This window comes from Lygodium microphyllum, chromosome 27 (genome assembly GCF_053477565.2).
Source record: "Lygodium microphyllum isolate KBCC chromosome 27, Lygodium_microphyllum_v1.1.10, whole genome shotgun sequence".
NCBI classification, from domain to species: domain Eukaryota; kingdom Viridiplantae; phylum Streptophyta; class Polypodiopsida; order Schizaeales; family Lygodiaceae; genus Lygodium; species Lygodium microphyllum.
This window is the reverse complement of record NC_141161.1, coordinates 95101936-95118686: the sequence shown is the minus strand read 5'-3', so window position 1 is coordinate 95118686 and position 16751 is coordinate 95101936. Positions and strand designations below refer to the sequence as shown.

At 39.2% G+C, this 16751-nt stretch overlaps 1 protein-coding gene across 1 annotated transcript in view; it reads left to right on the top strand.

The window, feature by feature from the left end:
* Positions 1–16751, top strand: part of LOC148012618 (alpha/beta-Hydrolases superfamily protein) — a 98705-nt gene that overhangs the window by 16464 nt on the left and 65490 nt on the right. The window contains exon 2 of the mRNA XM_087669266.1: positions 5142–5234. Coding sequence (XP_087525392.1) covers positions 5142–5234 — 93 coding nt within the window. The remainder of the gene's footprint in view (positions 1–5141; positions 5235–16751) is intronic.

The window sequence follows — 16751 nt, the reverse complement described above, 5'->3', positions numbered from 1 at the left end:
AGAAACAAAAATAGTTGTAATTTTAAACTTCCACATAGTGTAGTTTGTACCATATCTAACTTGCCTTTGCTGAAGGTTGGTGGACAAATCCTCGATGTTTGAATTGCTTGTACAATAACAATATTTCTTGATGCATTGGAACTGCTTCTTGATGCGCTAGACTTGCAAATGTCAACATCACTCCTCTTTGCTATTGAAGCCTTTGTCTCTTGTGTACTCTTTAATTCCTAGAGCCCCTTGGGCTCTGATACCATGCAAAACATTACACATCAATGGGAATAGAGTTTGAGCAAGAAATAGAGAGTACACAACAATTATAAGAAGAATAGAAACTTCCTTAATTCTAACAAACTAATACAAAGATGATTTTTGTCTATTTGTACACTTTTATTGTAAAGCTTAGATGGCAATCTAGATAGATAATAGGTGAAGAGCGTAAGGCTAGCTAGAAGGACTCTAACAAGGTGAAAGTTAGATTGATGATGACTTTGGAGGGATCTTTCTTTTATAGTTCGAGAAGGCGGCCAAGTTGGTTTGCTTAACTTACCATATTATGAACCTTCTCTAGTTTGATGGCTGTGAAGGTGTCTTTCTTTTATATTTTGAGAAGGTGGTCAGGTTGGTTTGTTTGACTTACTATATTATGAACCTTTCCTAGTCAGTCAATAAATATTCCCTTTATTATCGGGCGAGGGTATTTCCTTCAGATCCCCATTAAGGGGGCCGTTGTACACACCCTTCCCCCTGATGGGAACCCTTAGCTAGGGGTTAGGCTGTTTTTGTGGCCCTAAGACCCCAAAATAGGGGTTCCTAATCACTCTCACATCCCACCACTCGATAAAGTGTGCCTCGAGTTGCTATAAGCTTAACTACTCTATTTTACCCAAAGCCTAGTTGCACTAAGACCCCAAAATAGGGGTTCCTAATCACTCTCACATCCCACCACTCGATAAAGTGTGCCTTGAGTTGCTGTAAGCTTAACTACTCTATTTTACCCAAAGCCTAGATGCACTAAGTTCACCTTTTTGCCATTTGGTCATAGAGATCTCATTGGACATATAAGTTAAAACCTATGCTTGGGCTCATACATAGCTTCTCCTCATAAGAGGGGCATTACAATTTTGAGCACCATGGATCATTGATGGTACCTTACAAGGGTGGGGCATTTAGTATATTTAATAGTTTTGGAAAAAGATTGTCATACAATTGCCACTATCTGGTTGGTTACTTGTCTTGCATAGCATTGCAATGCTGCCTCTTTGGAGAGATCCCTGTCTGTGTTCTATCCAGGTGCCACCTAGCTCATATGTATCCTATTGCACCAACACCTTGTTTGCTGGCTATGTGCGGCTCCTTCCGTGACCTTGTCTTGTAGCCTTCATGTCAGCCTAGATTGTTGCTTGTTTTCCACGTGCCACCCAACCCATTGCCCATCACGTGTTAGTCATTGTAGCTACCCAGAGCATTAGGTGGGTCATCTCCAGTCACCATCCCTATCAGGGGTTCAATCTTGCCATGCATCATTGGCTTGCTGCCCATTGACCAACTGCCACATCACCGCCCCATTGACACAACTCGTCAACCATACATGCCAGCAAAGATAAGGTGTATTAAACCTTACTTAATCAAAGATAAATTTGTCTTAGTGGTAGTACACATTGAGGTAAAAATGGGCCTTTTTTTATTTTGACTAATTTTTCTCAAATTTTCATAATAAAAGATTAGGGCAATTCACATTTGAGGCGAAATTTCTTGAAATTTCATCAATGGGATTTGGGCTTTTGTGAAATTTCATGGAATTCATCATGATTAAGACTAGATTTAGTATTCTAAGTGACATTCAAGCTTTGCAAAAAATGTTGTCCTTTTTGGGATTTTGAAGTATGGAAACCACGATTGAAAAGTTCTTAGGCATTGGCTTCTTGATTTGGAAGACAAAAATTCAGCTCATTCTTATGAGAGAAGGTGCATGGAAGATAACCTCCATTGACAAACCAAAAGATGGTTGAGGAAATCCTAGATCCTATGAGGTGGGCTAGAGAAGATGAGAGTTTGTTGCTTGGTCTCTTGGACAAATTTTTTCATCACCTTGACTTGAGCAAGACAAACAAAGAGGTATGGAAAGATCTTACTACTACTTTCCATGGCAATATAAATAATTCAAACTTTATCTTGAAAATGCAGCTTTCTTGTCTTTCATACAATCCCTTTGACTCTCTCAAACCACATTTGAATACCCTTAGCTCTCTCTTTCAACAATTCAAACACTCAAAAGTCCTCTAGATGAAAACAAAAGTCTAACAAAGGGGATAAACTTAAAGAGATTCCTGTAACCCTCAAGGTAGCAAGGAAAACGAGCTATGAGGAGATGGTCACCCTTTTCATGGATGAAGAACAGTGAGAGAAAGAGAGTGGATTAATCCCTGGTGCCTTTGGCACTAAAGAAGGCTGCCAAGTGGCAAAATAGGCTGCCACCTGTCAAAACTTTCCATGCAAGTGAAGGAAATGCTATTAGAGGCTAGTGAAGGGTCATTCCAGCCATTCAACGGATTGTGGAGATTGAAAGAGAAGGAGAGAGTTCTGTTCAAGTAGGTATCAGAATGTTTTGGCCATTTCCAGGCAGCCAAGAAGGCTCCTACTGCAGAAAATAGTCCAACAGGAAGGGTAGCAGCTGAAGATTTCATATGCAGTTGGGTGACATCCATCTGAGGCCTCTAGGCTGTTGGCCAACATCATTTAATGCTCTTTCACAGCAGAGAGCAGCTGGTTCTAACACATTCTTGTGACAGAAATCAGAAATTTCTCTCTTCTCATCTTTCTCTCTCTCCTACAAGCAATCCCTCAGCAGTTCTCAGCCATTTACAGCAGATTTAGCTGGAAGCAAAGCATTTGCTTCTGTGAACCCTAATTTATAGTAGAAATTAGGGTTTAGTAACCACCTTGGGTGTGCTAGAAAATTGAATGCTTAGTACTTGAAATCAGTACTTGGTATTCGAGGATCCAGAGATTTCAAGAAGCCATCCATCCCAATCTGATTTAGGCCATTCCCCCTGTTAGATCAAGGGTGTATTGATAAAAAGGCTTGTTGGTCATTGTTGGCAAAAGGAGATATTGGAAATTGAAGGAGATTGGAGCCTCTTCTCAATGTACTTCATCCAATATTAATAAAAGCTAAAGAAATACAGAAAGGGATGCCAGTTTTGGGGCTCACTAGGAGTCTACTTTCCAAGATTAAGTGGTAATGTTTGTATTTTCAGTTTATGTGAATGTCATGCTTGTTGTAATTAGTGCTTAATGAGGTTATTTACTACCCTTTCCAAGAAGGAAGGCTGGTTGTACTCATGCCAAGTTTCTCATAGACAGTGTGGATGAAGGGGCATTGTCATAGATGGGAGCTCATAGCTAGCATTACTACTTGGTATATATGGATAGCCATATGTAGGCTTGCTATAGATTTTTTGGATGGATCTACTATAGAGACTCTCTCCATGATGTGAATAGAGATTATTCATCCTCTTTGTGGGGAGATGGGAGAGGAGATATGGCAGTTCAAAGACTATGACGAGGAGAGATGCTTTGTTAAGGACATGGGATTTTTTTCCATTGTTAGATCCACATGGTCTGGTACTGTAGTCCTCGCGACTGGTTATTCATTCAAGCCTTGGAATAGACTTCCCCTTGTTTTTTCCAGTCTCAAATCCACATGGTTTGGTAATATGGTCCTCTCGACTAGTTATTCATTCAAGCCTTGTGATAGACTTCCCTTTGTTATATATTTTCTAGTATGGAAGCCCCTTGCAAAGCTACTTTGTACCTTGTATTTTGCCTTGGGATATTTTGTTCCAAGGGGTTTTATTAATAGAAAATTCTCTCTTTGAAGAAAATAAGTAATTGGCAATTTCTTGGTGGCTTAACATAATTGCATCACGACTGTACCACTACATATCTACTAGAGGCCCAAATGCCCTATGAGAGAAATATAGACACATCCAAAACCCAGGGGAACTAAATGCCTTGAGTAGGAAATTAAAAACATGTATTGGTTAATAAAAGTGACTAACTACATCATGGGGCCAAAGTAAAAATAATGGCTTGATACAAAGCTAAGATGGAACTGATAAAAGTAGGGAAGTAAAATATCATGACAAATTAAGCATTTTAGTCTCATCCCATGATGTCTTGGTTCAATTCGTTACTTTTGTACAATCATAGTGATAGGAATAAAAGGTAAGAGTGAAACCAAGTGTGCGGGTTGATAAGATAGGCGGTTTGCCACCAGGATAGCCATTAGATTGCAAACAAAGAGGGGAGAGAGGGATGTAGGACTGCAAGATGTAGCCATGGTATTGACCTTCACGATATTCCCCTAGAAAGACTTTCTCTAGGATTTGGATAGAGATTCAATTGCCTTTTTATCTAGCACCTCATGTGGTTTGGCATTATACCCCACCAACTTGGTTGTTCACTCAAGGATTGTATCTATGATGCACTTAGCTGCTCTTTAGAGGGCTTTTTTTGTATTGTAGTTTTACCTTGGGAGTTTTAACTTGAGGTTTCATAAGTAGAATTTTCTTAGTTTTTTAAAAAAAGTGAGGGTTATTGCATGTTCTGTATGACTTATATGGAGACTAGTTTGCATTTATTCAAGTTGTTTGGTGGCCTGGAGGGTGTGGTCCTTTATTTCCACATTGTTGTTGGCTATTAGTTGGCAATGTATCAAAGCCCAACAGGTATTTATAACCATTTCTGCAGAGAGGAGAATCAGAACCTCTTTCATTACTTCTATTGGTGGGATTTATGGACTCAAAGGTTGACAAGGAATGCCTTCATCCTTGATTTTTAATCAGGGATTTCCTTGAGTGTGGTGAGGCTTCAAGGATCCTTTGACAGCTATCCTTTTGGGGGCAGCTGGGGTCTTTGACAAAGTGGTGCTTTGACTTTTGGTAGTAGTTACTAGAATTGCCAAGGTATTCTTTTTTGAGGTCCTTAGTTGTTGTTCACATGGATTTTATTTGGGGTTTACATGTTGATCTGAAGGCCTGCTGTAAATTTCATTCTTTTTAATACAACAGAGTTTGATGGAAGATTTAGAGATCACAAGATAGGTGCTTTCTTTAGGCCTTATTATTGGGCTTGTGCAGGTTTTGGAAATGGAGGGATTACAATATTAGGTATCATGTAGCAGGATCCACAGGGCCTGCTTTAGTTCTCATTCATGGTTTTGGTGCAAACTGGTACGTCAGTTGGCTAAGATCTATTCAGCTGTGCATTTTTAAATTAGCTTGTGTTACAGCATTTGATGCACTTTCAAGCACAAGTGACTCATCCATTTGCAGATAGTGTTTGAACACAATATTTTAGTGCACATTGTGGTGTCCTTTGTGGATTTTTTTCGGCAGGATGGATTTTTGCTATCTATAGAACTTTCAACTCTTTGCAACTAAGAGGTTCAGTTTGTGAGAAGAATTTGACCTTGTAAAAACATTTAATGCAGTCACAACTGCTTATTAAGCCTGTTATTTTGTTATACTATTGTTTTGCAGTATTGTGCTCTTTGGATGCATACAGACATGTGTCATGACCTTCTTAACTGCTATGCAGCATATAAATCTGATTTTATTTATAGTCATGTATCTTATGTTTATGCAGAAGCATTAGGATTTTGGAGGATAAAGCATCTTGGGAGGGCAATTATTCACAAATAATGGCATATAACAAACATTTCAGGAGTTGAAAATGAACAAATCAGAACAGTTTGATGACAAGAAAGCAAAGAATACTGTCAGAAGCAGGGGGTTTGCTCAAGCTGAGGGCCTGCTTCCTTGCAGAGAGAAGAGGGCAGACAGAAATTACCATTTGCTGAACCCATGGCCTCTACTCCCCCTGCCCTAGCAGCACTATTCCAAGCAATGGCTGCCCTTTCCTCATCACTCATTCCCTCCTTACAACAGTTACCACAGGATCAGCAGAACACTGAAAATTCAGCATCACGAGATCCTGCACAGCAGCTAGAAGGAGAAAACTTGATCCACAAGACAGTAGCAGGTCCATCCTCCACCTTCCCGTCCTCAAGCACATCACCATGAAAAGGCCTCGATGCGCTTACATTAAAGGCGTTGTGTATCCACAAGTGTGGAGGCAGTTCCAGTCTATAAGCAAGATCTCTTATCCTCTCCAACACCTGGAAGGGCCCATAATATCTCATACTCACCATTGGATACAACCTCTCTCTATCTTTCATCTTTTTCAGCCTTGCCTTTTCAAAATGTAACAATGCATAATAGCAATACATAATTGCCATTCGCAAATTGCAAAGCACGTCTCTGGCGATCAACTGTCCTCGTTTGTTTTTCTTGAGACCTCTAAAGAGCATACTTAACCTTTTCATAGGTTGTATCCATGTTTTCTACATACCAATCAACCTCAAAGATCTTCTTCTTTGTGTACAAAATAGGGGGTACATTCTTGGCACCTTTCACAACCTCAAATGGAATCTACTAGTGGAACTATGCACTCTATTATTGTATGCAAACTCTACCAAAGGCAAAAACATAGCATCTCAAGAGATCAAGCACGGTAGAATTTGCCTCTTCTGACTAACCATCTGTTTGTGGATGGAAGGACGAAGAAAATTTCAGTGTGGTATCCATAGATTTAAATAGTTCCTTCCTAAACAAATTGGTCATCCGAGGGACTTGATCATTGATATGATCAACTCTAGTATGCCATGATACGTAGACACATGCTGCAAAAATAAGCGTGCTAGATTCTCAGTCTTTATCTTCTTCCTCATTGGAATGAAATGGGCATGCTTACTAAACCTGCAAATAATGATCCATATCCCATAATTCCTTGTAGGTATCCTAGGAAGCTTAAAGATAAAGCAGATAGCAATGCTTTGCCAAGGTCTATTTGGAATAGGCAAGGGCTACAATAAACCTAGCATCTTTTACCTGTCATACTTTACTTTCTGACATACGATGCATGAATTGACAAATTACCCAACATCATATCTCAAAGGAGGCTAATAAAAGAAATACTACACTGGTTTAACTGTAGCATCAATCTCTCTATGCCTTGCATAAGGAGCATGACTCTTAGTGATCATTTTAGGCCTCAACTACTTTGTGACACACAGTTGCCAATGTATCATCGGAAAACCATCTCTAAGCACAAAAGTGCTCAGGCCTTTGGTCATTGCAAAGTTGATCATATATATTCTCACAATCCAAATCAGCAGTATATTGATATTTCATGGTATCTAGTTCAGTGTGATATATCATAGTGATAATCAAAATTTGAGGCTTACATGACAATGCATAAGCCACCACATTTTCCCCCCCATCTATGTGCACAATTTGAAAGTGAAACATACATAAAAAGTTGACCAATCTCATGTGCTCTCAAAAAACTTAGTTTGAGTCAAAAAGTAGCGCAATGTTTAATGTTCCATTTGTACTATGATAATTCCTAAGAGATAATGTTTCCATATCAAGAGTGCATGATTTACAATAGGCAACTCTTTCCATAACCTGCAAATTTCTTTATGCACCATGGAGAATATGACTCTAATATGCCATAACTTGGCTATCTTGTGTTTAAATAGCCCCTAAGCAGTTCTCACATATATCACATTGAATAACAAATCACTTCCTTAGATCGGGCAACAGAAGCATAGGATTTAAAGTCATCTTTTCCTTTAGCTTCTTCCATGTTGAAATTTCCAGTGTTATCCATCTAAAACCCTTCTTTTGCAAAGTATGCGGTGGAGATGTAATTTTAGTAAAACTGCACATATACTTCCTATAATAGGAATATAGACCTAAGAAACTATGGATCTCATGCACAATCTTTAAAGGTGGCCATGAGTGTATTGCCTCAACCTTTGCAGGGTCCATACGAATGCCATCAATTGACACAATGTGCCCCAAAAAGTAAATCTCATACAAGAAAAACTCACTCTTCTTGTAATTTATAATAAATTTGTGCTGACACAAATCATTGAACACAATGTCCAAGAGCTTTCTATGCTTTCTCTCATTCTTTGTGTAGATAATCATGTCATCAAAGAAAGTGCCAACAAATTTTCTATGTGGTCTAAAGATGCGATCCATCATATGATTAAATGTGACAAGAGCATTCGTAAGTCCAAAAGGCATGACAAGAAACTCGTACAACCGAAAAGATGTCTTGAAAGCTGTCTTAGATACATCCTCGAGTCTAATGCGAATCTAATGATAGCCACTTTTAAAATCAATATGGTTGAATATGGCTGCCCTTGCAATCTATTCATAACATCATCAATCCGAGGGATCCATAAGCGATTCTTTATCATGATTTTATTCAAAGCACAATAGTCAATGCACATACGCCATGAATCATCGCTTTTCTGAACCAAAAGCACTGGAAAACAAAAGGGAGATGAGCTGGAATGAATTGGCCCTTTTGCTAGAGCTCATTTACTTACTCATTATCTCCTCTTATTGGGATGCGCTTACGCTGTAGGGTAGCTTATTAGGAGGGCTACTTTCAGTAATAAGATCTATGCCATGATCTTCTGGCCTTTTAGATGGTAGCTGTCCCAATAACGATTGAGAAAATCAATTAGCATACATATTCAAAAATGACATGCGATTCTTCTTTAACTTAGATCTGTTTCCAACATTTTCATTATCAACCTTATTCTTAGTAAAAAGCTAGAGTACTCTGAAAGGTGATTTTTCATTTCTTTAGAAATGGCAATAGCTAATACAACAAGGATAGATTTCCCTTTCAATTTTACATCCAAGGTATGGGCCTTGCCTTTATATTGAATAGTGATCACTTTAACATATGAATCAATCATTGCGTTCACACGATGGCATCAAGGCATACGAAGCGAGATATCACAATCTTTAAGTGGTGCAATGAAAAAATCTATATATCCTTGAATGTGCAAGCAAAGCTTCCCTTTACGGTGTGATAGGCTCTGCATGGCCCTTGCGTGCCATACCAACTTTTTCCAATGGGTCTGATATCATTCTCTTTGATGCCTAGATGGGCTGTCGTGTCCGTGGAGATAATGTTGGCTTGCGCCCTATTATAGAAGACGATTAATGTATGCTGATCTCTGATTTTGTCCCATGCTTTGCATAATTCAGTAGCTGTATGTCAACCAATTTGATGCAAACATTTGCTTGAATCGAACCCATATTGATGGTACTTTACCTTGCATTAAGAGCGTGGACAACCGTTGCAATGCATATTCCCCTTCAAGAAAGTGGTTGCCTTTTAAATCTTAGAGGATTCGGTGAAGTTATCTCCCAAATAAACTATATCAAATTACTAAATAAAAATTAAAGTTTCCAATCTATCTTTTGCACCATTGAAGGACTCAACTTCACCCCTTTCACCCTCATCAGTCGTTTGCTACCCCTTTGGGATTTTAAGTCATTATACACTGGCTGTTGCAAAAAGGGTACATTTCTTGTATTCACATCATGATCAATGCTGAAAGAAGCATTTGCACGACCACCACTCATTCCTTGAGCCCCATAAGCAACAGGGGATGTAGATGCATTACCATATATGGCACTTTGTGCCCCACACATCATGCGAATGCTATCGTACATGGGGCTATATATATTATCAAGCATAAGTGGATACATTGGGCCTTGCACACCATGCATTGAGTGCTACATACCATAAGGAGTTGTGCAATACATTCCTGTATATGGTTCCTGACCCACCATAGCATTGAAAATGGTGCCACCACCAAAGTATCCTAGTCATCGATAATTGCATGCATACATGGCTGTCCAAAACCCATTGGATTGGCACTACCAAGATGGCCTTGCATTTGCATATCCAATCTCACTTGTACCATTTGCTTTTGCTCATCACCAATCTTTGGTGCATCTTTAGGCTACGGTGACTATCCTTTGAAAGCTTCTTGCTACTCAAATGCCTTTGAAGATGACATCTTCTTCTTACCCTTGCTGTCCTTTTTGGGAGAATTCAAAAATCTCTCAAATTGAGGATTCTTGGCTAGTTGAACAAAGATGTCAGCTACTGCCTTCAACCAAGCCTTGAACTCGTCATCGTATTCTTCATCTCCTTGCTAGTCATTAGCATCTTGTGGCTTGGAAGGACCTGCTTCTTAGTCAACCACCACATTTTCTCCTTGCTGTCCATACTGTAAGCCTTCTCCAAGATTAGGCATTGCATTTTCCCCTTACTTATGTGTATTTTCAGAATGAGATGCATCATCGTTAATTGATCCCATTTCACTATAAGAGGAATACTTGCTGTAATTGCTCAGGTGAACCCAATTTCAGCAATAGAGCCAAAATTTTGACTTCCAATTAGGTGCCTCGGGCTTACCAAGTCAAGGGATTTGATGGTTTCCTAGCAATGGAACCATGCAACCAGCCTTCCATCTCGGAGAGGGTAGTAATAACTTGATCAATAAATAATTATAGTATATAAATAAATCAAAGAAACCAAAATGCACACTTTATCACTTTAATTTGGACAATGGACAGTGGTCCCAAAATTGGTGTCCCTCTCACTAAAATGTTTCCTAGGATCCAACCTGCACATGAGACACGATGCAAACTCACAATAAAATGGATTGGACATTAGACTCACTTTCCATCCATAGAGCCAAACAAGCTCACCCCCAAGCTTGGGAGTTAGCAACACTTTGGGTCATGACCACATCCCAAGGGTTGGTTTCCCATACCACCAATGTACACGGTCTCAGTGTGTGCTAGTGGTATGGGCCTTGAGTCCTATAAATAGAACTTGGTTTGGCCTAACTCTGAAGTGCCCCTAGTGCATTTGCATTAAGTCACTTCATGACCACTATGACCAATGCTACTAGCTCCCATTCGGATGTTCAGGGATGCTACACTTTCCCCTTTATGAATGATTGTTGTCCTCAGCGATATCCTAAGGGACAAAGTGAGTAAAACGACTCTTCAATGGACATAGTGACTCCATAGTAGCCTCCGTCTTTGGGCGGTTTTTACACTTGACTAAATACTCAAGATAAATGGTCCAATGTGGTCGTTTAGCCCTAAGATCAAGTACCAATTTGGGTTGGATTGAAACATAATGAGTAATATCCTCAAGCCATTGGACTTTCTTAATCAGAACAATCAGTTCACATTGTCCCAATCGTTCTTTTAAATGATTCACGTGGAACACAACGTAAACTCGGATTTCCGAAGGTAAATCTAGCTCATAAGATACACTACTTATTTTCTTAGTAATTTGGAAAGGACCATAATATCTCAAAGAAATCTATAGCACTTGCCAGTAGTCATCGAATCAGAGTCCTTTGGGACTTTAAGGTAAACCTACATCCTCTCTTAGAGCTCTGGAGGACTAGGGTGTTGGTTAGCATAAAACATGGTACAATCTTTGGCTGTTTTAATGCTTTCCCTAGCAATAGCTAATATCTCTTGCATATTGTGCAGGAAGTCAACTACGGATTGCATTTTCACCCCTTTGAGCCTAGTGCTAATTGGTGGTTTCACCTCACAATCATACGTTGTCGGAGCATTTGGGGTCGAAAGTCTACCATGGGGGTAAGAGACAGTAGGGTGAAGGAAGATTTAGGGAGAGGAGTAGACGGAAGAGAAGGGGTTTAAAGAAATAGAAAAAGTCAAAGAATACTCATAGAGGTAAAGCCTGTCAATTTATTTCTGCATCCTGAGAAGATAAATCTCTTGCAGACAAAAAAAACGTGCATAAAATAATAGCTTCCTCTTTGTTGCTCAAACTGCCAATCTGATGCTTACATTGGCTTTGAAAGGAGGGATAAAAAACCAATACACCTGGTTAAAATTCTCCCAGATCACTCCTTCTTCTTCTCCCAGTTCAGAGTGTTGTTTGTTGCTTGTAAATTGCAATCACGTGTCGTGCGATTTCGCCAATCCTTCTTTTTGCATAAAATCCCCCAAAAATGGCTGAAAGCCACTTGCTTTCTTTTACATGTCACCCTATTCTAGAAGTTGTCTACAGCTTTTGGATATTTATAAGAAATAATATAAAAAATAGGCTAAACTTGTCCAAAAATCTAGTATTTTTGAACCATCCCTACTACGGACACTGACATTAATGACTAATATGGCATTGACTCTCTAGATCAATAAGAAAGCCGAATGACGATGCACTTCAGAGTTTTTCACACTATGTCCACGTAGCGGCACGACATCCACCCCCTCTTAGCCTGCATATTCTTCGGCATGTGCCAAAGTCTTATGGATCTGCAGTGTTAGAAGAAGTATCCTTTGCCATGTCAATGTCTTTATCTTCTACCTCTTCTTTTTCCATATTCTCATGTTCATGCTCAGTATTCAACTTCTTCAACTCATATGCTGAAGACTCCCTCCGTTTAAAGAGCTTGATACGTTTTCCAGCCACTGAAATCCTTAGAGCTGTCCCATCCATCTCATTTAATGCATTGGTAGCATGGCAAAAAACAAACCTTACCACATATGGACCAAACCACCACTTTGTCATCTTCCGATTGGCACTATGCTGATTTTCCAAGCTACTGTCATAAACCAGCACCCAGTCCCCTTCCTGTATAGCTCGTGGTCGAAGTTCGTGTTGCTTGTCAAGCCTCTTCTTGTTCTTGATCCTTGTAGTCTTCAGCTTTTTCATGGCTGTCTCAATGTCTTCAGGCTTTCTTTCTAACTGTCTAATACGTAGGATCAACAACTCTTCTCTATTCAAACCCTCTTCCCATGGTAGAACACTCCAAGTAGCAATAGTCTCCTCAATAGGCATGATTGGCTCTTGTCCATATATTAATTCAGCAGGCATATACCCTGCAACTGCACTATGAGTGGTTCTATCAACCCATAAAGGAAAGGGTAACATTCTTGGCCACTCTTTCATCCTACCCTTGCATGACTTTGCTAATGCCTTAATGATAGGCTGATGACCTCTTTCACTTTTGCCATTTGCTTTAGGATTGTGGGCTGAAGTTAAAGCCAACTTAATATCCAATCGTGAAAAGAAGTCACGAGCCTCATCCACATCCGATTCTCCTCTATCAACAACCACTTTACTAACACAACCATACGTGCAAAAGACTTATTTCAATAAGAACCTGTAAACTACTTGAGTAGTCTTCGTACTAAGAGCTTGACCTTCCACTTGATTTGTCAAGTCTTCTCGTGCAAGCACAAGATATCTTATATTTCATATGCATCTCATGAAAGGCTGAATGAATATTTCAGAAATGCATATCATGCTGATTGCTTAGAATACTAGCCTCTGCCATGTTGATATTCCCACTGAGGAAAAAGGTGGATGCCGGGGGAGATAGTGGGACAAAAGAGAGGTGACCCTCCCTCACTATCGAAGATCTCGAAGGGGGGGAACTTTGCCCACCTCCCGGTGATTCGGAGCCTGTGTAGGGAGCCTATCATGCCATTTTATCCCTCACACAGGTACAACGAGTGGAGAATTGAAGTTTGAAGACTTTCCAAGGACTCAAGTACCTACAGGACTAAAATAGGGTAAAACAGGGAATTTACAGGTCACCTACAAGGTACTTACAGGTGGTTACAGGTACACCATTCATTATTGAAGCACAGGTGCACCTCCTCTATGTCGAACCCATAAACTTTTATGAAACTCTTGCATCACTTGTTGTTGAGAATCCCTATCTCCCAATACACGTATTGAAGCTCCTCTCTTTTTCTTTGAATGCTTCCATAAATATCCGTCTTTTAAGAAAAACCCTTAAGATTTTCTTTTAATCCTTTTGAATTCAGCTTCAGACCACTCAGCCTTCTTTGTCATGAGGCTGAGATAATGGCCTATTTTCAGCCAATCATTCTCATACAACTCTTTAAAAAATTGTGTTCTCACTGAAGCATGACACTAATGATGCTTTCTCTCTATTGCCCATCTCTTCTCCATGGCTGTAAGCTCTTTTCTTACTGCTGAAATCCCTGTTACAATAGTTGTACTTGCAGTAACAATAGCTGCACATGTAGTAACAATAATTGCATACTCGTTCCCTTCTGTCATAAAGTCGTTTTCAGCACCTATCACATCGTCCTCTTTATCTTCCATCAGCTCCTCTTGATCTTCAAACCTTGCTCGTGAAAGCATGTCAGCCACATCCGTCGTAACATGGCAATGTCGGGAGTTAAGTAATTTACTATTATGCCCAATAGAGGTAGACAATCAGTCTCTAGCACTACATGAGCTCCCATAAAATACTCCCTATCACACTTAAGGGCTGTCAGTATACCCCAAAGCTTTCTTTTGACTTGAGAATACTGCCGTTGCCGTTCATTGAGGACCTTTGCTTCAAACCGAATGGCATACCTATTCCCATTAGTATCATCCCGACCCAGTGCCCAACCCATGCCAATTGGGCTTGTATCCATAGTGAGAATAATAGGCTGCCCATTTTCATAATTTGCTCTCTTTAGTGTTGGGGCTAAAATCAATAACTTCTTTAACTTCTGAACTGCCTTCGTATGCTGTTTACCCCACCAAAACTTTTGTTCTTTTCTCAAGAGCTGATATAAACTTTCAGCCACATGAGCAAAATGCGGAATCCATATCAAGTAAAAGACACATGCACCCAAAATTTTCTTACCTCAGATACATTCGAACATGTCTCCTGCATCCTGCTTATGGCATCAATCTTTAATGGTGAGGGCTTTTTTCCATATGGTCCACACATGTGCCCAACAACTAATACTTCCTCCACTCCAAAAACTGACTTTTCTCCTAATAGAGCCAAATGCCTGACTAGAATACTCCCAGATCACTCCTTCTCCCACTTCGGAGTGCTGTTTATTGCCTGTAAACAACGATCGCACGTCGCACAAATTCACCACTCCTTTTTGCATAAAATCCTCCAAAAATGGCTTAAAGTCACTTGTTTTTTTTTACATGTCACCCCATTCTAGATGTTGTCTACAATTTTTGGATATTTACAAGAAATCCAAAAATCTAGTATTTCTGATCTTTCCTCACTATGGACACTGACACTAATGACTAATATGGCATTGACTCTCTAGATCAATAAGAAAGCCGAATGACGATGCACTCTAGAGTTTTCACACTGTGTCTACGTAGTGACATGACAACGTAAGCATAAATAGGCAATAACCAGTAGTTGAATGCTAAGTAACGTTATAGAAAAACTCAATCTAAGAAAGATAATACTCCCATTAGATTATCTATGGGAGATATATGCATGCAGTATCTCCTTCATGGTTTGATTTGTCCGTTGGGTCTATCCATCGGTTTTGAGATGTTCTGAGGACGACATGGATAATGGACTTTGAGAGAAATATAGAAATCAATCGAGATTTTCGAGAAGGATGAGGTATTAACTTTAGGAATTCAAGTAAGAGCATTGGCAGCCATATTAGTTGTGTCCTTTCTATAGTGAATTTCGAAGTCAAACTCTTACATAAGCTTCGCTTATCTTGCCTTGCAGTCATGGAGATCAAGATGATCACAAAAGGTATTTTAATGAATGGTGGTCCATCCAAATAATAAACCGGGTGCTATACAAATAATGACGCCATACTTTAAGCGCATAGATGACCACTAGTAATTCCTTCTCTTAGGTGGTATGATATGTTTGGGCATCAATAAACTTATGCTTTCAAATGTGATAGGTTAGTCATTTTGATAAAAGATGTCACTTGAAGTACAATCACTCGCATTTGTATGAACCTTAAAAGGTTTATTCGGATCGATAATCTACAACATTGGTGCAATGGTAATGAGCTGTTTCACTATTTTAAGATATTTATTGAACTCACGAGTCCAAACAACCAAGGGACAAGGATTGAGCAATATGAGTATAGTCCTTTATGAATTTGGACAGGCGTGCCCCATGGAAATTTACTCAACTCAATAAATCCCTTAGATAAATAGTCTTGAAGTTGCCTAGCTATCTCGTCTTCCTCTTTCCAGATTAATCCATAAGGATGCCTAGAGACCAGATGGCTATCAAGCAATGCCTCAATTCTAAGGTCTAAGGTTCAAGGAGACAACGGAAGTTTGCCAGGTAGCTCAGATGGAAAGGCATCAACATACTCATGTAAATATTAGATCCAAATACTTACATTCGAATCCATATGAAGATTATTGATAAAAGAAATTGGATTACATTGAGAATCAGATAATTGAACTTTTTCAAAATAGTAACACTTGGATCAGAAAAACATTGGGTAAATTCCGTCGTTGAAATCATATATATTTTATTTTCTGTAAACTTGGAGGGTAAATAGCCCTCGATCACACTGAAAATGACCATCAAGCTTACATAAAAGTACATGATTTTTATAATAGATATACAAGTAGGAGTATTTATCAAAGAACCATAGCATACCAAGAATGACATCGACATGGTTAAGGCTGATAAGTCAAAAATCCATAAGTTGATGGTACTATTGGATTGATAGATCCAAATCTAGTATCACCTAATCCTAACAATTCACAATGGTGCCCTCCACGTATCAGACAATAAATCTGGTCAGTGGGTACCATATCAAGTTATAATCTTTGCACTAAGCAAGAAGAAAGAAATTATGAGTAGAGCCATTATTGAAAAAAATTGTAATCTCTTGGTCATTTATACACCCAAGTCCTTTAAAAGGTCATACAGGCCAAAAATGGTGTTATTAATGGAACTACCATTGCTCACTATCATCAACAAAACAAATTTTGAATAAAATTACAGAGAAGATAGACCTAGAAGTTTATTGAAGTCT